Source organism: Python bivittatus, unplaced genomic scaffold (genome assembly GCF_059951505.1).
Source record: "Python bivittatus isolate LINGU-HERP-01145 unplaced genomic scaffold, Pbiv_v1 ctg000220_np1212, whole genome shotgun sequence".
Classification (NCBI taxonomy): domain Eukaryota; kingdom Metazoa; phylum Chordata; class Lepidosauria; order Squamata; family Pythonidae; genus Python; species Python bivittatus.
Window position 1 is genome coordinate 41,690,709 of NW_028277048.1, and position 22,925 is coordinate 41,713,633.

The 22,925-nt window shown below is 37.9% G+C and overlaps 2 protein-coding genes across 7 annotated transcripts in view; one reads left to right on the top strand and one right to left on the bottom strand.

The window, feature by feature from the left end:
* Positions 1-1,329: 1,329 nt before the first annotated feature.
* On the bottom strand, positions 1,330-15,790 carry CENPX (centromere protein X). Of its 3 annotated transcripts, none has more exons than XM_025166397.2 (5): positions 15,689-15,790; positions 9,767-9,818; positions 9,500-9,553; positions 8,922-9,010; positions 1,330-1,582 (listed from the first exon to the last, which is right to left on the bottom strand). In XM_025166397.2, the coding sequence occupies exons 1-5, from the start codon at positions 15,725-15,727 to the stop codon at positions 1,532-1,534; spliced, it is 285 nt and encodes a 94-aa protein (XP_025022165.1). In that variant the 5' UTR covers positions 15,728-15,790; the 3' UTR covers positions 1,330-1,531. The 3 variants fall into 3 exon arrangements, with proteins under 3 accessions (XP_025022165.1, XP_007427835.1, XP_087994562.1); XM_007427773.4 differs by lacking the exon at positions 1,330-1,582 and adding an exon at positions 7,472-8,734 and having other exon boundaries at positions 15,689-15,786; XM_088138436.1 differs by lacking the exon at positions 1,330-1,582 and having other exon boundaries at positions 7,472-9,010; positions 15,689-15,789.
* A 105-nt stretch (positions 15,791-15,895) lies between these two features.
* LRRC45 (leucine rich repeat containing 45) overlaps positions 15,896-22,925 on the top strand; it is a 30,605-nt gene continuing 23,575 nt past the window's right edge. For 3 of the 4 annotated variants that reach the window (XR_015795752.1, XM_088138433.1, XM_088138431.1), the window contains exons 1-6: positions 15,896-16,093; positions 18,198-18,509; positions 19,024-19,085; positions 19,902-19,972; positions 20,165-20,343; positions 22,493-22,621. Coding sequence is in view for 3 of the 4 variants with exons in the window: in XM_088138433.1 (XP_087994559.1) it covers positions 18,266-18,509; positions 19,024-19,085; positions 19,902-19,972; positions 20,165-20,343; positions 22,493-22,621 (685 nt within the window). In the remaining variant the exon portion in view is untranslated. Of the gene's footprint in view, positions 16,094-17,981; positions 18,075-18,197; positions 18,510-19,023; positions 19,086-19,901; positions 19,973-20,164; positions 20,344-22,492; positions 22,622-22,925 lie in introns of those variants that run through there. The other variant, XM_088138432.1, reaches the window with a different exon arrangement.

Consider the following 22,925-nt stretch of genomic DNA (forward strand, 5'->3'; position numbering starts at 1 on the left):
ATTACTGTCTGCTTTCCGAGTTGTGCTGTTGCCCACCACCTTTTGAAACACCATAAACGGCTGCTGCTGCACTTTATAACTGAAGCTTGCCTTTTCCAGACCAAATCCTCAACAATGTAACAGCAGGAGAAAGCAATAGCAACAATCTCCTGCTCTTCCATGGTTGGAGAGTGGCCCTAAAAGATAAGCAGGACAACATTACCCTCTCCTGACCAGCAGTAGCTTTAAAAAATTCAGGTTATTTTGTTCTGGGAAGTTACACAGCATACCATCCATTAATGCCAGGTTTGTCAGAAATTGGCTAAAATAGGAGCAAGGGACAGGAGTTGTCATTTTGGTCAGAGCAACTATTCCAGTAATTTTTAGAGTTCTGATTTTTGTTCTTGAGCGAGCCAGTTTGTAAAAGTTATCTGGGAATAATGGTGCCAGATTATTATCTGATAAGATTGAAAACTTGTATGATCCTATTGATAATTTCAGTACCCAAGATAGACAACTAATTATAGTAAGCCCTCAGTTTAAATGAGGGGAGAGGAATGCTTATTAAAGCAGAAAGTTGATTAAATCCAAATGATTATTTTATGCATCTGGATTTTATGTTTCACGTTTGTAACATGGGAATGAGTTTTTTAATATGTATTTGCTATGGACATGTTTAGGTCTTTTTTCCTTTCCTTATTTATTTATTTGGCTTGTATGCCGCCCATCTCCCCCACGGGTGACTTATCAGACCCTCAATTTATTGTTCCTTTCTGTATTTTGTGCCAGGTTAATATTGTACAAATTGATAGAAAAGGAGATGCTGCTCTTCGATTTGGTAATATACTAGTTTTGGTTCATCTCATAATGGTCTAGGAATTTCAGCTCTATCCTCTGTATTCATTTGGTCTTCTGAATCATTCTTTCTGTTAAGGAAAAGCAAGATACCTTTGCTGACTATGAGCACCCAGGTAGTAAATAAAGACTGCTTGTTCATATACAGGCAGTCTCCTTTAAACTAAAATGTATATTTAATGAAGGAGGTGGATACTGCTCCACAATAAACAGTAGTACTGAATCAGGTGAATATTATGCTGCTCTAGCCCTCACTGAATTCAGCACCTAACTCCTATAAAAATTAAGAATCCCTGAGTAGCTCCTTGAGGATAGGGAGATACACAAAACACTTTGCTTGGAACAAAATGGCTCCATGTCAAATTTGGATGCCCCATAGTTCTATAGGACAGTAATGGCAAACCTTTTGGGCTTGGCATGTCAAAAATTTGGAAAATGCATAACTTGACTCTGCTGGCGTGTCACCACCCTCCTCCCCAAACAAAAGAGAAACAATTCTTTACATATTCATTTATTTAAAAAAATACAATCCAATTGTGTGGTGCTATATATTATATAAAGAAACATCAAAAAATTACAAAAATGAAATACAGATAAACTCAGTTTCTTTGGTAACAAACAGGGAGAATAGTTATCAGGTGTTGGTGAATGCTGATGTGTCACCCAAAAGGTCATGGCGTGTCATCTTTGACGTGTGTCATAGGTTCATCATCACAAGTATAGGACAACATTCAAAACATTGAGAGTTCTGCCAAAGAGAGTAATAGGAATTTGCAACAAGCCCTTTCTGCCTTCATTTTATGTCATAAAACCATAAAAGTATGTAGAACAGGGAAGCCATACTAAGTGCTACAGCATAACAGTTTGCATGTTCTTTATAGCCAGTGGCTGCTATATTTGGCTACAGAAGTGAGCCCAACAAAGAAGAGATTTACTTCAATACATTTGATATCCTGAAAGCTATCTTGTATGTAATGCAGTGCTGTGCCCTTCTTAGCATTTAACAGCCTACCTGCAAAGATAATGCAGCATGTCAATACTATCACTACATTCCAACCGTTGGGCTCTAACTTCCTAATAAGAATGAATTTAAATCCCAGTGAACAGGGAGCAGCAGTCTTTTTCTTACATGCAAAGGAGGTCTTCTCAATCATTGATCATATGCTTAGCCTCTCCTGCCTTCAGTTACCTTCCACCAGTGGTAGTAGGGATGGAACAAGTGCCTACTGTTTTGTTGGCCAATGCACTTTAAGCCTGTGATTGGCTTATTTTTTTTTAAAAAAGTCTCCAATTATGGGATGGCAGTACATGTTAAAATGCTTTAAGAAACAAAATACCCAATGTTGTCCTCAGTTGAGAACAAAACTTCAAATCACTGGGTGTTCCCCCCCACCCCCAGCTCAGAATTTCAAAGCATTCACTTGGAATGTGGAACATTTTGTATAGCTCTACTTAAGAAGTATTGCACATACATATTTTCACATGACAACAGTACTTAAGCACTGTTACATTCAAGAGCTTCCATATTCATGATGGGAACAGGGGCAGATCGAAGAGATGCACCCCTGTAAATACTGTAGCTACAAAGCTAGCCTAATACCTTAACATTTGTGCTATAATACTCAAAAGATCCTAATCCTTCTCTGTGTTGGCATGTCAGTGAAGGAAGCAGCATATTCTTTTCCTAGAAATAAATGGTCCACATCACAGGGTTTTTTTTAAATCTATGCCTGCCTGTTTTGTAATCTTAAAAGATGATCAAACTGGGTTCACATTAGGGGAATGAGGGATGCATGACTTCTGTAAAAATATAAATATCTTAAAGAAAAATGGCTATACAGTCTCCATGTGAACCATACATTCCATCTGTATCTACTGTTAAGATACCAATTTAGAGTAACCTGCTTTCCATTCAGTGGGCTTGATATGGCCTGCTTCCCTCCTGCCCCCACTTTTCTAACAAAGAAAACAGCATTGTACCATCTGAATGAACTTCAAAGTGGCTGGAAGGGGCACCAAGGATTCCTGGCACTTGTCATTGTCTCCTAGATTGGCCAACATTTCCCTTCAGGTCTAATTACTTCCAAATGCTTCCAGCTGCTTTGAAGAAAATTGGGAGGGGATGGGGGAAGAAAAAGGTAGGAAGACATTTCTGCGTGCAAAAAACAGAAGGTAACTAAAACAGCGAACAAAGTGATCTTTAATGTCAATTAAAATGAGCAGATAAAAATTTAATCCATAGAACAGTTGTGTACACATGTTACTATCTTTTGTAGTACTTAGAGTGGCTGCACTAGAAAATAATTTAGGACCAAATTCAGGTTGTTACACAACACAGCCAGTATCAGTCACTCTATTCTTACTGGAGGAATGTGGGTCTCTGTGGTTTTCAGTTAGTCCATCTCTGCATAAGAGTTTAGCAGGTTATCTTATTGCTGCATTCTGTGCTGGAGGTTCTGTTTCTTTTGAACCACTTACTATTGACACCAGAGCTGGTTTTGGTCTTTCATATAATATCCTTTTGTACACTATACTGTTGTATAGTTGGGTAGTTGGCATTCTGTGCTGAAACATGCATCACTCCCCTTCTATTCAGAGGATTTTACATACTAGAATGTGGTCTTTGGTTGAATGGTGTATGTGGTTTCTTTAAAAATAGATACTTTTGTTTTGATACTTTAACGTGCATTCTGCTTGATGCCAAATTCTAGATTTGCATTGGATTGCTAAACTCAGCTACTTTTCCCAAGGCAAAATCAGCAAACAGATAAGAGCCCTAGTTCAAGAGTTTCCTGCTTTTTCCCCACTGTTTTTGAGTAACAGGCAAGTTCTTTCTTTTTCACCTTTCTAAATTACAGATTCAATTTCTCTTGGCCAGCAATTATTCTAGCAAGTTTCCATTTGTAATGTTGAGTACCAGCTCTTCCCTTCCAGCAGAACATACTAGGTCTGATGCTTACTAATGCAAAATAATCAGTTTACACAAGGCTTGTTTCAAAATGCTGGTTTTGAAGCAGGACTATGCTTCTGATAAATAACTTAGCTTTGGATTGTTCTTAGCTGCAGGTACACATGGATATTGTCACAAATTCTATTTAATGGTAGTTGGAAGCAAAAAAAACAAGGCATCATCACTGTCAAAAGTTTCTAGTGGTGATTAAGATTGGAGATGTTCAAACCCTGAGTAGCAAAATTAATTAGAAAAAAATGGTTAAGATAATAGCACAAGAATTCCAACAAGTTCTTTTGCTTTCAAATATGAACTTTCTATATAGGCAATTCAAAATTCTTGCTTGCTTTCTCTTGCACTTTCAAGTGAGGAGGAAGCACCTCTATTCTGAGAAACCAGGCTGGCTGCATCTGTATATTGTTTACACAATAGCTCCAGATTATTTGAAAATGTGAGAATCCACTCTCACACCCACTCAATGCTCCAAAATAAAAGTATAGCTTGTTTAGCCTATTAATACTTTACCAAAAATAATTACATACTCTCCTTTTAGCTGCCAAACTTTACATTGCTATTTGTAATTTATATAGTTTTCTCCAGGTTCTCAGTGTAATGCTCCATCTTCCTCCCAGTTTTATTTTCACAACGGTTTGTGAGATAAATTGGGCCAGTCACTATCTCATAGCCAAAATCACCCAATGACCTTTTGTGACTGAAAGTAATCTTAACTTGGTCTCCCAGCCCTCATCTGACATCCTAATCACAATGTTGTAGAAATAATCATTAGGGTAGTGCAGTATTTTGGAATCCCCCCCCCCAAATGCTTTGAAGTATGCCTAGACAGAAATGTAACACCTGTTTGCAGCTCTTTAAAGCAGCTATATGCCTTTCTGGGATCATGTGGCAGCTGCAGTATCCAAGAAAAGGTACATCTACTTTAAAAAATTGCAGACAACTGCATTTGTATTGTGATGCATTTTTGTGGAATAAAATCTGAAACACTGAACTGCCTTAATGATACAGTAAAGTTGTTGATGCCACCCAGCATTCATGATTGACAAATGCTTCCCAGACAGGGAATACATGTCCCTCTGTCTCAAGCAGGATCTTCTTGAGATGCTTCTTTAGCATGTAGCCAAAGGAGAAATCCCCCACAACCCCTCCCTTTTCAGGTGACAAAGCTTTTGTTATTTTGGAAACTGCAGGCAGTTCTCACACTGAAGAGAGACAAGCTGTGAGCCAAAGGGGGTGGGGGGAGAAAGAAAAAGCAAACTAATGTTCTTTTGTAGCCTCTGAATAAAATTAGAATTTGCAGGATGGATTTTCCTGGTAACACACTGGCACTGTTCCAAGGGTCTTCTATCCTGCAGGAAAATTAGCTAAGAGTGTATTAATTTAACTTCTTTTCTCTGTTTATATACAGACAATAATGAGAAATAATTAGACTTAAAAATTCAGCCCTCATGTATTTTATGCAAATTAGCCTCTTTACATCAGACTAAATGAGAGCAGATCAGAATTGCCTTGGTATCTGCTAAGTCTTACCTTTTCCTGTATATTTTTGTGTTGAGGCGCTGCCTGATTGTAGCAGCCCTATATTTTTATTTTCTACACCACTGAATGTATTACATGTAAATACTTAAAAATTAAAAAAAAAAAAAAAGATTAACTTTTGTGAGATTGGTTCATCTCTCCATGGATAAAAGGGGCCAGTTCAAGTGATATGCCTCAGTGTTTCTCAGCCAGGAGGTAGCTATAGAGTTTCTATTTCCTTTTTGTCATTTTTTCCTCCTCTTTATTCATCAATAAGGCACACAGGCTGTGTTGTGGAGAAAAGGGTAAGGCATCCCCCCTGAAAGAAAGGCAGCAAAAACTATCAATGCACTACATCAAGGCAGGAGGCAGAGCTAGGGAGTGTAGGACTGGATACGTTCTGGGAGAGCTGGTTTGAGACCTTCAGCCTTACCCCCTACAGATTCAGTTGTACCGCTACAAAAGTCAGTTTTTTTTAAAAAAAATTGAAATTAAATGTACCAGAATTTAGTGAGCGGGCTTGATCCAAATGAAACAACAGTACCAATTCCTTACAGCATGTTCAGGGAACATCTTTAGGGAATAACCCAAAAGATCACATTTGTTTGATCTGTTCTTTTTCAACATCATGCCTGGACTAGAATTGGGGTTCATCTTGGAAAAATCCAGACACGGACACCTTATTAAACGGCTGCGTGCTAGAATTATAATAATGACTTTAATACAAACATTGTATGCATGTATGTTTCTTGTTTACCTTTGCTTTGGGTACAAAACTTCCTGCCTCTGTGGCAGTGTCTTAGACTGGATTCAAGTCAAGCTGTATATGAAGCAACTGTGTTGGCCATTTGCTCTCCAGGGAGTACAAAAATCAAACCAAAAGAAAATGAAGGAAGCGCTTTGAGCAATTAGTTTCAACACATGCATAAAGATTTCGTTCTGAATAATCACTGCTGAGGTTGTTAGACAAATATCTTTTTCAGCTAAAATAGGTTTATAGGCTAATAGTAGCTAGGGCCTATCATCAGCTCTTCAAACTCTTAATTATTTTTGATTGCAATTATACTTCCAAACTTGATTATCTGTGTATATATAAAGTGAGTGTGAAAAACAGTTCTAGTACAGGATGTGGCTTGAGATGGAGAAATCAAGATTCAAATCCTCATTCACTCAAAACTCACTGGCTAAATTTAGGCTGGTTGATCACCTACCCCTTAACAGATAATAAACATATTAATAAATAGCATATTTAAGACTTTCATGTTCATTAACTTGAGCATATCTTAAATATGCAGAATTAAATGGCAGCATATATGACAGTGCTGTTGACATTGCATCAGAGTACAGAAATTGCCTTTTAATTTTATTTTCTTCCAACACAAAGTTGCAAGAGTTTTAATTAAAAAATTGTACAGAACCAGTACTGGCTCGCTGTAAATTAAAGGGAAAGAATCACAGCTCACTGAGTCTGTCTGTATATGCAAAAGCCTGGAATATTAGTTAAAGGAAATGGGAATAGTGTGAAATACTACTGCCTAGACCACATGCTCTTAGGAGAACAGAATCAGACCAGCTTTCCCAAACTGGGATCTCCAAATGTGTAGATTTCAACTTGTAACATCGTTCAGCATGGCCATTGCTGAGAATTCCCGGAGTTGGAACCTGGAGGATTCCCAGTTATGGAAAGGTTCAGTTAAATGATACAATGCAGCATGCTGCAATTTACTGTGCTTCTAAATTCTGGTTTACAGTTGATAGGTAAACTGGGGCATGATTTTTTTCCTTTGTCCATTTCAACATGGCTTAGCACTAATATGCATGAGGCTACACTAACAGTATGTCAAATCCACAAAGTATTTTTTGAGCTTAGTTGCAGTTTTTAAACTCTTTAGGATGAGAATCAAGGTAGGCTTTAGTGCTAATCTTACTGTGGTTACATCTGACAAGAGGGGAAGAGATAATTTACACTTGTAATTGTGTTTTTTCATTGACAACTGCTGCTTAAGATATTTTTGGATTACAGCATCCCATCCAATGTGTGTTCTTTGTCTTAGGAGTAACCAGCATTAGGCATGCCAGAAACAATGCAAAGCAACAGTAATTTCTTGTACAGTACTAATACGTAGAAAGAAACACACTGGAGAACTCCTCCCATTGACCAACTTGGTTACTGTCATTCCTACTTTAAAGCTGACATGGCAACAGACTCATCATTTCAAATGAGTATTGCCAATTATATACACCTGCAATGGTGGGCCTGCTACCCCCAGACATTGCTGGATTACAATTCCCATCAGCTTCAGCATGGCTGATGATCAGAGGTGATGATAGTTGTACTCCAACGTCTACAAAAGCACAGTCTACTCAGTTATGTGCTACCAAACTCAGTGGTGCTTGCTTCTGAGTATACAACCATAGTGTTTTGCCAGCAGTTCCTTAAGATACAATTACTCTTCTTTTAGGCCTGATCTTTATTTCACAACAGAACCAGATTCATTAGGCTACGCCCTGCCTCCATGTGTAAGGTTTACTATTTCACAGCTTCCCCCTTCCCCTGCTGACAGAGGGGTTGGGTCTTGCATGATGTGGGATCCTCACACATGCTGTTTGTTATTCTGCCCCTTTCTGAAAGTTTTTCTTTCGTCCTACAAAGAAGAGGCGGGGTGGGGAGGCCAAACAACTCTTTGAAGATACTTGACTTTCTATGATTTATTGCAACAAGGAGCCCACACAAGGGAGGGAGGTTATTTTGATTTATTGAAGTTTCTTTGTAAGAACAAATTTATAGCAGAGGGAAGCAGCTTCTTAGAGGAATATCAAATGGTTAAAAGGTTCCATGCACTCTTTGATGTCATGGCCCTGTGGAATGTGGGAAAGGATTGAAGGACAGGCACTGTTTATTCATAAAATAAAGATCAGGTACCTGCTGTTGGCACAGATTTGGGGCTAGGCTCCTGTTTAAGAGCTTAAGACAGCAGTTAGGCCTGGAGGTGATGAGAGCCCATGGTGTAGCCAAGCCTTCCAAGCATACCCTTTCCACACATACCTAGAGGACGGCACCTGTTTCTCTCAGTAGAAAAGTAAAGATGCTGCCCAGCTATGAATGGGAAGCAGAAGGGCAGGGCACAGCTTCAGATAGTCACCATCTGCTCTGGGAATTGTGATACCAAACCCCCTCAACAAACCCACAGTTATTTTAGGTGACACTGACAATTATAAGGCACCCCAAAAGAGATGGCAAACAGAGCTGAGATGGAAGGTAAGTTATTGAAGTTGTCATTCCAGGAAGTCAGGTCATTTTGTAAGAAATTCCATCTTACAAGTCTATGGTTCATTTTGCTACTGAGTTCAGGCCAAGAATTTCTTAGTAACAGGAATGCAGATTTTTCACTCATCAGGTTTCTAGAAATCCAGAAGCTGTGGAAATGAAGCATTTTAACATGAATAACAGATTTGCCCCAAATTAGTTAACAGATCTGCTTGAGTTCCATTTGCCCAGTGAGGATATTACTAACCAGCTAAACATCTCCCTGAAAAAAGGGGATTAAGATGCCTTTGCCCATATCTTTATCTTGTAATCTGGAATCTGAGCTGTTGTACATACCAGCTGTGGCAGGATTTTTTCTATGTGTTCCACTTCCACCCTAGTTAGATCCTCAGTCTGTGCTTGCCGCGCTCCTCGTGCTGCTGCTTCTGCAACATGCAAACATGGCAAGCAAAAATAAGTAGATGGGGCATTGAGAAAGATGGCAAAAATGGCATGTAGGATCATTTGTGATTCTTTTGCTTGTCAACCTTATTATAAAAAGGGAAAATTATCAGAAAGCAAGCATGTGCTCTCTTTGTATGTATACATGACACAAAACTAGATAATTCATAACAGGCAGAGGGATCCTAAGTAACTCATGAATTAAAATTTCTGGGAAAGTTCTGACTTTCATCAGCACACATACTTATTTAGGCATTTAATATTAAGATTAGAAATCCAATTCTGTGACTGGAATAAAAAATGAGGTTTATGAGTGATACACTTGCTTTTGCTAAAAACATTGAGGGATGAGCAAGAAGCCTGGAACTTAAAAAAAAAAAAAAAAAAAGATGTGGAATTGTACAACAAAATGTTAAGCTTCCACAGACCCTGTCCCACCCCTCTATGACTCATTCCAGTCTTTAACCACTCACCTCGAACAAATACTTTGAGCATTTCGGCCACCAGCAACACAGCATCACCACTGGCTGAAAAAGGGAGAAAGTTCCTATGAGACCAAGTCCAAGCAGCACCATTCCCCCCCCCCCCACATTTATGCACATGCAACCCAGGAACCCACAGGCAATGACTAGTTTTCAGTTATTTCTCATGTTCCAGGGCACGGTCTTACCACAGAAACGTTTGGGAATATGTCCAGCAGCAATTGGCCTCTTTACGGAGGCAGAAGGGAAAGCAATTACCTCGTGTTTTGTCATCTTTGAAGTGGAGCTGGAGCAGTTTGTTCACGGTCTCCTGCACAGAAAGGGACTCAGTCAAGAAGTGTTAATGGAGAAAAAGTGAATCTCTTTATCTTTCCATTTCAAAAAGCTACTCAATAAGTGAAGTAATATATTTTAGATCAGCTTCTGTTGGCATAGGAATACATCAAAAGAAACTGACCAAATATATTACCAAGTTCACATCTCATTCTCTGAGAGCAAGAGGGAAACAGCTACTAAAGCCAATCTTCCATACCTACACAGACACCATATGAAGATCCCATCATCTACCTTTCTCCTTCCTGCTGCTTTGGGCCAAACTCTTAGCAATACACCTTCCAGCCTACTAGCCATCTCACCTGTGACAGTTACATCTTTAGATGAACACTATTCCTTGGTTTTATTTATTCCTTTATTCTAGGTTTTCTGGAAATGGTAGAATGTTAGGCTTCTTCCCACATTCCTACCAACAGTATGGGGGAGGGTTAAAAAAAGGGGGGAGTTTCTTTTATTTCAGTAAGTAGGAAAGTTTTTAGAGGAGAATAGTGCTCAATGTAGTCAAATATCACATAACCAACATCTTAGTATATACACATTGGGGGGAAAAAAACCCATGTAGTTTAAAAGCAAAACAAACCACCTTAATCTTTTCTATTCTTACTAGAACAAACAAGAACACAGCTTCAAAAAATAGTGTGATATATTAATTATTGATATTCCCTAACTAATGTTTACATTTACTGATATGCCAGTTGAACTGGCTGTAACTCACTGGGACCAACTGCCATCTTGTTTGTCATCTTCAAGAGCTGCCTCCCATTAAAGGAGCATTTGTCCCAACTTCACAAGCTATTGGACTTCATGCGTTTTTGTAGTGTCTAAAAATCATCTAAGTACCTAACACAGTAAATCTGTACATCTACTAGAAGTAAATCTCACTGAATTCAATGAGGCTTTCTCTTGGATAAGGGGATATAAAAGTACAGCTACCCCGGGTTTCCAAATTTCACAGCCATTCTTTTGTGTTAATGTAATGGAATGTGAGAATGACCTTGGAAGGGGAGAGGGGGAGAGATGCTGCCTAGGGAATGATCTGATAAAAGGGGGAGGAGCCCCCAACTGAGTAATGGACAGAGAAAGAAATTTAGAAAGAACCCTCCCTAACCGATCAGGCAGTAAATAGGGATGGCCGGAGATTTGTACTTTCAGACTTGCAAGATTCTGTTGATATAACCTGTCAATAAAGTAGAAGTAGCTCATCTGGTCATGTTTCCTGTCTGGTTTACCTGGGAGGGCTGACAGTTAAAACCCATACTATTTCTGAATTTTGAGATCTGCACCGATAAATTACTAATAAATCTGGAAAGTTAGGGTCCATGTGATAAACTTGTTTTAGAGTGTGTTTTTTAAGCAATACAATAATACCAAAGTCAGTGCATCAAAACTGACAAGTTCTAGCAGTTCTACATAACCTAAAGTTATATATCAATACAGTAACTTCTGATAAAAGAAACAAATGTACAAGAAAAAGAAAGTGATGGAGAAGAACTAGGTATTAAAGTGAAATAACATTTATATATTATGACTCCTTTGGAAAATGTGTTGATTTATATTTAATAAGATAAGCTGCATTTTTGTTCTAAAACTGAATAGTGAAAGGTGAGCCAGAACATTACAGTTTAGTAATTGTAGTTCTAGCAACTGAACAAACAGGTGTAAGAATCTGTGTGATATATAGCAACTATTTTAAACAGAAATACAATAGTGTTGATACTAAAAGTGCTACATGTGAAGGATATGAATTATCCCATTAATTAAGTACCTTTACTCTGTTCACTGTTTAATCAAACCTCACCCAAAGAACTCTTGTTTAGAAGATCAACACACTGATGGAAATAATTCCATGAATTGGACTTCTGGGGAAGAAATGGCTAACTAAAGACAGCTCCGCAAAAAGTGGAGCCAATGACTGCAGTGGAATGAAGAGCTGGCAAGCTCTTTGTAATTCCTCTCCGGACATGGAGAAGACTTGAGACCGCCTACAAGTGCTCCAGACAGCTTCTCACAAGGAGACTGCAAGACAGCAGTTTCTGGCAGGTTTAGCGATCTGGGAGATGAGGGAATAGCCATCTTGCTCAAACCGCTGGCTTTGCATACTTCCTCTTCCAATCACTTTTGGAAATTGCTTAACTGCTTTTCAGCTAGTAGGAACCTTTGGATTGACAAGTTTTATAGCACCAGGTAAGTTTCCTTCAATTTTTAGTGAAAGAAGTTTTAATTACAAGTTTAAGAACTTTAAAAAAATCTGGAATAGCAAAAGGGTGATTAAAACTTTGATTTTAGAAAGTTACAAACGGACTAAGGGCCCAGATAAATTTGAAATGAGATTTTGGAATTAATTATAAGGAATCCTTCCCATTGGAAAATGCTTTTTTTAAAACATTCTTTAAAAAAACTAAAAGGCTTTAAAAATTGGACACTAGCAAGAACTAGATGGAACTAAAGATTACAATTAAAGAAGACCACTCAAACTTGACTTATAATTACACAATGTAGCAAAATATTTTAATATTGAACATACTGAATGATATTTTTGAACAATGGACCCAGAAGTTAATTTTAAGAGTGACTGCCTCATAGATACACTGTGTTTAAAAAATGTTATGGAAAAGGAACAAGTTTTATCTGACATGATTGAGACTGATTTGTAAGTGGATTTAAAAATGACAGGCTAAGAATGATATGGAAAAAGATGTTACACTGGACATACAAAAGAAACCAGCTGATGTTTTAATAATTAAAAGGGATATACAAATAACAAACGAAGAGAATAACCTGGATAATCTTCCTATATTGGATTTACAAAAGAGCCTTGTTAAAACTGAAGAATTTTGTGAGAAGGGACAAAGAAAAAATGAAAAGAAATCAAGTTCTAGGACATTATTTGAAGGGACTAAAGATCAAGATTGTTAAAAGTAAAAGGAAGGAATATAGAGTTGGTTTATTTGATCAAGGTAGATATTTTGTTATCTCTGGTAACCCTTAATGAACTTTTGCTGACATCAGGACATAAATGATGAGGTTTTATGGATTTGTTTATGGATAAGAGATGGGATTTGTATTTTAAGAGAAAGTGATAAGTCACTAAAATTGTTTATACTTGTGATGAAGGGGGAAGACACTTTATTTCTTTTTCTTTACTATATTCTTATTTTTAATATTTTTTTTTCTTTTTCTTTTTCTTTTTTGTATTAGTTTTTATTGTTGTAAATTGTAATCTTTAATAAAATATTAAAAACAATTCCATGAATTATAAAGAGAATTAAGAGTTTATAGCACAGTAAGAAAAAAGTAGAAGGAAGTGAACAATTAAAAAAGAGATTCAGAGGGATTAGTAGCAATTGTTAAATATTTGACAGACAGGAAAACAGTGTATATCAGAGCCTGTAAGAAACAGAAAACTATCAAAATAAAACCATTTATTTCCAACCACATCTAGTTTGCTGTTCTGTTCACTTTTATTCAGATCACATATTTATGTAATATAAATATACAAATATAAAAGCTGTCAATGCAAAATAAGAATTCTTAACAAAGAATGGCCAAGTTTATAGAATTTTAAAAAATATTTTCCTCTATAACTCATGTCAAAGCTGTTTTCCTTCTGGAAGAAGTTGTATTATCTGACTCCAAACATTCTATTCCATTTCTTCAACCTGATGAAGGTTGGGTTTCAGGGAGGAATGAAGGGAATTGTCCATGGCAAACAAGCTTCATAGGCTTATGCTAATCAGAATACATAGGAGGAGGAGCACAGCTTTATCTTTTTTCTCAGTTGTTTTTTAAAATTTCCCTTCCATGAAAGTTAATGGGAGAAAAAAAGTGTTCTGCCAGCTCCAGAGCTGGCGTGCTTTTGTCTTCCTATTCATGCAATTGTGTACTAAGTTAGACTATTGGTAAACCAAATTCTATGTTATATACCCTGCCTGGTAGGTCTCTAAGATTTCAGATCGGTCTTTTGCAGCTGAACTTGCCAACACTTTGCTCCACAACAAAGTTGTGATTCGTCTCCTAAAACTTTGGACTTCAAAGGGCTCGGACATACTTAATTCAGCATAAAATTGGACTATAAAACTGGGCTAATTCAAAATACTTTCAACTGGGTTCTTGAAATAATTTTTAAAAATATATGCTTTGTACAAAAGAAGCAGGCATGTTTTATACTGCAAGCTTAACATAAAACAAAATAGGAAATGAATGAAGCTCTAGTGCTATCTGCTGTATCAGTCCAGAATTGCTCCAAAGAATTTCATTAATTCAACAGCTAACATTCACTTGAAGAAACATTAAAAGATACATTCATGTATGTGTCTTTTAAAATGCATTTGGGCAAAATGATAGTTATTATAGCTTCAGCAGTTGAGCAAAGTTTATTTTTCAGTATTGAGATGGCTGTGGTATACATATAATATTAAATATAAAGAAAGGGAAAGCATGCTTTCAGGTTGGATGAAAGCATGCGTTTCATTCCAAAGTGAATTCAACTTTTATATACTTTTCCTGTCCCCTTTTAGCAATCTGTCCCCACCTTTATTACCTTACTATCCTGACCAACTCCACCTGTCCAGTTTTCTGCTTCTGATGAACATTTTAATTTTTTAAGTTTTTTTAACAATTTATTTTTTCCTTTGTTATTATACTTATTTTGCCAAGGTGCTCTTTGTTGCCCACATTTCAGCAATGCATTTTAAAAGAAGTTTTCTTGCCTTCTATAACTTCCTTGGCTTTTCTCAGTAATTATGCTGGCATCCTGTTAGACCTTTCCTAATCCTCAGTATTTTATCTGCTGTTACTGAATTTTTAAACAAACTGTTATCCAAAAGATGCATGACCCTGGATGCTCTTTTTCAATCACGTTTTAAATTTTCGTTTGATTTTATGGCCATTCCAGTTTCAATACTGTGATCATTGCTCCCAGTCAGTTCAACAGTATATCTATCTTAAGTCCCAAGTATTACTCAAAGTTAAGTCTAGAGCTGTTTCTTTTTTAATCAGTTCTGTCCCCAACTGTTGAATATCATAATTTATATCTAATTATGTGTTCTCAACCTAGACATGCTCTTACCCATATAACATAAAGATAGTTCCAAGGTACAACGCTCAGTGTAATTAGTTTTATACTCCCCCGTAATGCCATAACAACTAACAAAAGCGCCTTTTCCTTCCCATTGTAATGTAAGCGTAGTGCAAATACATTACGGTGAATAAGCAGTCCTAGATTATTTCGTAATAATAGTAATAATAATAAACATTTATTAAACTTGTCCATAGAGGAGGATGTGGGGGCAAACAAGAGATCACCTCCGGCGCCCCCACTCCAGGATACCACAGAGAACTCCTTGATTTCATTCCATACCCCAACTTAATCTATTTCTAGCTTTTACATTTTACAGAGGCCACCTCAGTCTCTGACTCGTGTTTATCTCCTCTGCACTTTCCCCAAGAGTCCTAATTCTTGCTGTTTCAGCCAGCAAGACTTCTCTCCTCCATCCCCCAGATCGACGACTTCCTATTACCTAAACTCGATCCCCAGACTGCCAATGGACCGGCCTATTTACGCCTCAGTTTAAGTTGCAGCCTCTGCCGGATCCCCTTGCCTTACACTCTTCTACTTTTGCATCAACACTTCTAGCGCTTCACCCGCCCCTGGAATAGCTGCTCTGCACGGTAAGCCTCCGGCCATTAAACTGCCCACGTTACATCCCCCATTACATCCTGGTACGGTCAAAACTTCGAACTGCCATACCTTCTCTTTCCCTTTCTCACCCACTTTAACCTAACCCATAACGTCCAAACTGAACTCTTTCTTGTTTCCCCATTCTCTCTCGGGCCCATTTCTTTAACCTTTTTGAAGCCTCCCGCGCACTCTTCCCTCGTCTCCATTTCACACTGCAGCCCTGGTTGGATTCGGCGCTAAAACGGTCAGAACAGCGCATGGCATGTTGGGGAATGTAGTTCCTGGAGTCCCACCCTCAACCTTTTACTTCCGGAGAAGAACGGGCCTCCATCCTTTCTATCAAGAGGCATTCTGGGAAGTGTAGTTGATTTTTGCTCCTCCGGCCCTTCAAGCTTCTCTGGCTGCGTACCTGAAGCGAGGCGCGAGGCTTGAGGCTTAAGTTAGAAGTTTCGTTTTAGGAGAAAGAAGGAGGCTGCCCTGGGGTCCCTGCCCGAAAGCGTCAAGCCAGGCTCTGAGCATGGAGGAATAGGGAAAGGAGGGGGCGCGATCAGAATATGAGAGTCACGGCCACAGTAAGTCGTTCAGGAAGGCCCTCCTCGGCACGGCGTCAACGTGTCCTGCTCAGTGATAGCGTTTCTCGGCTTCCCATCGGCGCTTGCTTAGCGGTTCCGCTTACTTAGCCATGAGTTCTGGCCCTTTGCCCATCAGTCCCCACTTTTTGAAAAGTTGTGAGGATGGACAGTGGGTGGATGTTGAATCGACCCTGTGGAATCCTAGTCCTAAACCTTAGTTCTTTGCCTGGGGAACTCACATCCAAGAAAACAGGTGGATTCACATCTGAACGAACAATGATTTAGGACCGAGATCTATGTCTGTAGGGGCATACTATCATACTGGATTCTGTAGGACCTGTAATACACATGTTTACAACTCAGCTCTACTGACTTCAGTACTGTAATGTAGCTTTAAAATGTGGCTTAGGGTTCTGGCTTTTTTTCCTATGCACTTTCCTAAATGCACTTCTGCTAGGACTTGAGTAAACTTGCTTAGGATCTCAGTTTAAGTCTGAGATGATTTGGAAGTCCTCTTCAAGTGGTTCCATGCTATCACTGGCAACAAATCATGTTTTATTGCTTGACACTTCCTTTCTCTTTTTCTCCTTTTCCTTCTTTCTTACAGTTCTGTTTGTTCGATTTTTCCACTTTTAAGTATTTGAAGAGAGATGAACGTGACTTTAGGGTTTAGTGTAGAAGGTTCACTAAGAACTTTTAGAAAGGATTAAAGTTTCTGGGATGTTTTTGAACAAAATGTATGAAGAGTGGCTAGGGAGTTGAATGCATTAAATATTTTCAAGCATTTTTAATTCATATTTTAAAATATTACATTGTATTAATTTTATATCAAGTGAAACAAAGTATTTCAAGAAAAGCTTCAAAAGATTTCAAAATGGTGACTTTATTACATGGTGATTTAAGGACCAGTTCATGAATAGCTTTGAGAATAATTTGGGGTGGGTGAGATACTCTTAAATTGTTTCAGTGTTTGGCTGTGAGGATTGATTCAGTTTCTGAGTGAAGAGCACATATGTGTCAGTTCATTTAAGACTGAAATATTACTTTGAACTGATTTACAAGTATATGGATTATTACTGTCTGGAAAGACAAAGCGCCCAGTTCTAATTACAGATGGTATGCTGCATTACCTTCTCACAGAGAACAACACCATAATGGCTGTATAGACAACTGGGTGACTCTAAAACAAATATCCAGGGAGAGAGGCATCAACTTGGCGCCTTTGTGCAAAACTTTGTCTCCATCCCTACATTTTAAATTAAATTAAAACATTAACTTGTTGACACACAAAGAATAGACAAAGTTGCCAGATGTCATATGTTTTGCAGAATATGCAATCCAGATTTTAACAGCCAAACCCACACACTAAGTTTCAGGGAATCCTGTACAAAAACCACACACACACATTGGTCTGCCCAGATGTTTATTGTAATGAGTGGTCTCTTACTCCAGCAGAAGATACAACTTCAAAGAACACAATTGGTATATTTTATCTCAAAGCACAGATGTGTCATAAAACAAGCACCAAATGTATTTCTATTATTTATTTAGTTGAATAATTTTTATTTTTCTGCCAAAAAAGGATCTTAACATATGTTTTAACTGTTAAGTTTGCTGTTGATCTTTTCTTTGCAGAAATATAGTCCTTGTTGATTCAGATGTATATTATGAATATATATGTGTATGTATATACATGCATACATACACACACATACATATATAGTATGAATAACTCAGTAAAGAGAAACAGTGTCTAAGGAGCTATTAAAATGCCTCTGAACTACAGTTCCCAGCATGCCTTATTTCCCAGGTAGTAAGATTTGGAAGAGAAGGCATTTAACTACAATACCCAACATGCTCCATTTTCCTTAGTTACAAAAGTAGGGATTGGCAGTTGAAGGGTGAGGCTTTAGTTCTAGCAACCCTCAGCAAGCTTCTGAAGTGGGTTTGATTGTTTGTCTCAAGTCTTCTAGTTACAGAGGTATAAGCTGAGGAAGCTGGTTTCACTGTTAGAGCCAGCATTTGGAGATTACTTAGAGGTTCGGACAAAATCACTAAGCAATATGTGCTCTGGGAATAACCTCTGATTGTTGTTGTCTACCAGGCTGCCGGTTGCTGCCTTTTGATCCTGCCATCTGTCTTAACCCCTCATCTACGTGGGGGACATGAGTGATGCTGGTGCCTGCCACAGAGATGGATGCCTTCCGACATTCTTACACTAGGCTGTGCAAGGAGAGCGGTGCTGAGCCTCAAGAGAGCATCCTGCAGCACTTGGAGGAAGCGGCAGGACGAAACCGCTTGGATTTGGCCACGCAGAGCCTTTCTGTAGATACATGTGGAGTCCTTGGCAAGCTCTTGCAGGATGACCTCCAGTTCACTGAGATTGTACTGAACGATTGCATGCTGAGTGAAGAAGGTGGGACTTTCTCTGTCCATAAGGCAATCCTTGATTTCTCTCCTGTCCTCCTAAAGCTCATGGCACCTTAGCTCCCATTCTGTTGCTTGTTTTTAACTTTATTTTGTAATCAGACACTGTCTGTGTTAACAATATGACTAGCCAGGTCATCTCTAAAATGGAGATCAGTCAGAACATATGGTAATGCATACATTTCCAAAGGGTTTCTAGGGAAATCAGAAGGGCAGGAGGAGAGGGAGGTATGAGAGTGTTCAAGAGTTTATTCTCATGATCAGCCAAACTAAATCTATAAATTGTTTAATAATATGCCAGTGGGTTCACATGTCACACACCAAGCCATAATGTGGGCGGTTTAATTTTGGCGTAATGTGCTACATGAACCCACCCACTGTGGCTTACTCAGTAAATCATGGTTAAACAAAACAAGATTCAGTACAGTGTGTGAATGTAGTTTTTTTTTTAAAAAAATAGGAACCTAGCTATCATTTTCAGATATAAGTCTTTTCCCTTGCAGGGGCTAAGCTGCTATTACATGGACTTTGTTCCAATACAGTTGTGAAGTTCTTAAATCTGAAGGTGAGTGTCCTGCACCTAGTCTTAGGGTAGCAGAATATCTAGGATGGTTTTGCTTTGGGAAATAATAGAAAGGGGGACTTAAAGTAGTCAGTGGAAAAGATTTCTGAGGCAAATCATACAACTGGAGTCTATAGGGTATGCTTTGTGCAACTTCAGGAATCCTGTTGCTTTTAGAATAGCAGTTGAAGATAAGTTTCTAATCCTCTTGTTGGTTAAATAAGAATGTAAAATGTGCAAATAGAATAAGGGTAAAAGAAGAAAGAACTTCTGGTGAATTGTTTGTTTTTCAACTCTTACAGTTTTTAAACATGTCTATATTCCCCAATCCTTCTTACAAGATAGTTTGCTATTAGGGACTACAATAGCATTATTGAATATATTATTAAAATATCTCTATCATGCACATAGGTGTATGGATGTACATATGTATACATATTTATGGCTCAGATTTTCACCAATTTTCACACTATGTTTCTTTCCAAATCAATACTGGAAATTTATTAAACATTTTATATGCTACCTTTCTATTTATACACAAAATGGTGTACAATGGCAGAATCATAAAGATAATGTGGAACTATTAAATGTAAAAAATGCAAGTGGACATGAATTCATGAGTTCTATGATAAGTGCAAAAAATACAAGTGAGTATGAATTGTTGTGTGCACAGGAGAAAGCTGAATATGTTTAATTCCCAGAGTTTTGTGGATGAAGCTATGGTTCTGACATGAATTAGAAACAGCTTCTTGTTTGTGGTCTGGATATATCCCTGTTTTGAAATGCAAGAGGATACTAATTAAACTTGACTTCTTTTAGGGAAACAATCTACGAGCTGTTGGGGCTGAGGCTCTGGGAAAGCTTCTCAGGCAAAACAAGACTATCCAAAGGTGAGCAGTCAGGAATATGGAGAGTGTCTGAGGCTGTGTTAGGATGTGTGCACCCAGTTGGTTCAGATTGTCAAAGAAGGATTATTGTATTTGTATTGTGTCTCCTTGGGAGGGGATTAAGGGCTCCCTCTTCAACTACAGCTTATGTCTACTATGCATCGGCCTGTATTAATTGCCTCTTTCTTCCCCAAGGCTCACTTTGGAATGGAACAATCTGGGCGTATGGGAAGAAAGCTTCACTATCTTCTGTGAGGGGCTTGGTGCCAACAGCCATCTTCAGATGCTCGACTTGCGCAATAATCAAATCAACCACCAGGGGGCAGGAGAACTAGCCATGGCACTGAAAGCCAATTCTAGTCTACAGGAACTCGGTGAGGCTGGCCTTCTTAAAAACCGGGGGGAGGGAGGGATCTCCCCATCCCACCTCCTTTGACAACTGAGATCATTTTATTGGGAAATAATGACTGTTAATTTGTTTTCTTTCTTTTTTATGCTTGTTTTCTTTAAAAAGTTGATTATAATAGTAAAATCTAATACAAACTAAACTTTAAAAAAATAGAAAGTAGGAGTAAAAAGTGCAAGAAAAAGGAAGAGAGAAGAAAGAGAAAAGTAAGAATATAATAAAGAGAAAAGAAATATATAAAGAAGTGACTTCCAACCTTCATCACAACAAGTATAAACAAATTTAGTGACTCTTCACCTCTCTAAGGTTACAAACATTTATCTCTTCATCCCATATCCCTCTCTTACCCATAAACAAATCCATAAAACATCACCTTTTCACTCCTGGTGTCAGCAGAAAGTCCATAAAGGATAGCCAGAAGTAACATATCTTGTTTTAACCCTGATTAGATAAACCAACTTTATATTCCTACCTTTTCTAAAAGTCTTAATCTTTAGTTCATTCAAATATTGTTGTAGGATTTGATTTCTCTTCATTGCTTCTTTGTCCAATTGCACAGAGTTTTCAAGGCTTTAACAAGACTCTTTTGTGAATCCAATAGGAAAAAATTATCCAGGTCACTCTCTTGGTTTATCATTTGTATTTCCCTTTTAAATTTTAAAACCTCAGCCAGTTTCTTTTGTAGATCCAGTGAAATATCCTTTTCTAAGTCATTCTCTTCGCCTGCCAGTTGTAAATCCACTTTCGATACCATCTCTATCTTGTCAGATAAAATTTGTTCTACATCTGTCATTTTTTCAATAACATCTTTTGGACATAGTCTATCATTATATAATTGTATATAATTATATATATATAATATATATATATATATATAATATAATATTATATAATGAAGCAGACATCATTACTGACAGTGTTGATATTGTGGCTACTATTTTCTGATTCCATTCTTCAAAAGTCTCTTTCAGTATTTCATTGTTAGAATGTTTTGCAATATTTTACAGGCTTGTAAATCTTTCCTCTACCTAAAAACTTTAGTCCCCTCTAGTGTCCAGTTTTTGAAATCATGAAATTGCTTATCTTTTTTTGTCTTGTAAAAACCAAAACATTTCTCACAAGAAGTTATATGTTCTTTATAATTAATTCCAAAATTTTACTGTAAAAGTTTCAATATTCCAATTTTATCTGGACCCTTAGTCCGTTTATAACATTCTAAGATCAAAATCTTATTTAGCTTTTTGCTGTTTATTTCAGATTCTTTAAATTCTTAAGTTTGTGATTAATATTTTCTTTTGTTCAGGACTGAAGGCAAATTCACCCAGCGTTTTAAAACTTCTTGTTCCAAAGGACTCTCTTAGAAGTAGTTAATGAACTATTTCTAAAAGTGATTAGAAAGTGAGGTTTGTGGACTTAGTGTCCTTTAAAAGATTCTGCTGCGGTTTTGAGCAAGATTGCTAATCTGGTTGTCTCCCAGCACTCAAACCTGTGGAAAACCGCTGACCTGCGGTCTCCTCACATGGAGCAGCTGTCCAGAGCAGATGTGGGTGATCTCCCGTCCTTTCCTTATCCAGAGAGATGCCAAGGAACTGATCTACTTACTGGTTCCTTGGTTTTTGCCAGGGTCGTCAGCTTTCCTTTAACAGAGCCATCTTCGGTTCACCGTACCTCCCTCAGAAGCCTGGAAATAATTATTGCTAATTTGAAAATTGCATGAACTGTGTGTAAGCAAACTATACCTTTTTGCAGAATTGGAGATAATGTTTGGACAATTAATGAAGAATCTCAGCTTGCAGAGATATTGTACTGCAGTACATCTGTACAAAAGTAGATACTTTTGCACACAGTCTATCAAGTAAGGGAAAATAAAACAGAAATGTCCAACTGCAGGTACAACTTGAAAGGGTTGTTCTATACAATTTGGTACAGAACCATCAACAGTTAAGCTATGCTGATAACTTGCTACTACCTTCCTAAGCAGTGTTTAATAATAAATTCCTCAGCACCTTCTGAGAAATACTTTTTAGAGTTTGGTCTGGTTAAAGTTGGCTAGTTTCAACCCTGATACACCAATTTGGGAAAGCAAGACATTGCGTGAATGTTTGTTTCTTGCTTAGATCTGCGCTGGAATAACATTGGGCTCTTGGGGGGCCGAGCACTTCTAAACTGTCTTCATAGCAACCGGACACTACGGCAGCTCGAATTGGCTGGAAACAATGTACCCAGTGATATCCTGAAGGCTGTGGGTAAGCAATTGTGCCAACTTTCTACTTGATAAGAGGTTAATTAGGTTTAACTCTAGCTAGAGATGGCTCTACTGCATGCCTTGGTATGCCTCTTGTCTCCACCGCTGGAGGGCTAAGGAGCCATCATACAGTGTGAAAACCTAGACTTTTTCAGAAACATTTCCAACTCTCTGGATTTAGGAATCCATCTTGGGGACAGGCGGGGGATGAACAATAGCATTCTAAAGTCATTGCTCTTACATCCTGCTTGTGGGCTTTTAAAAATATTGTAATGATAAATTACATATTCTAACAATGGGTGGGT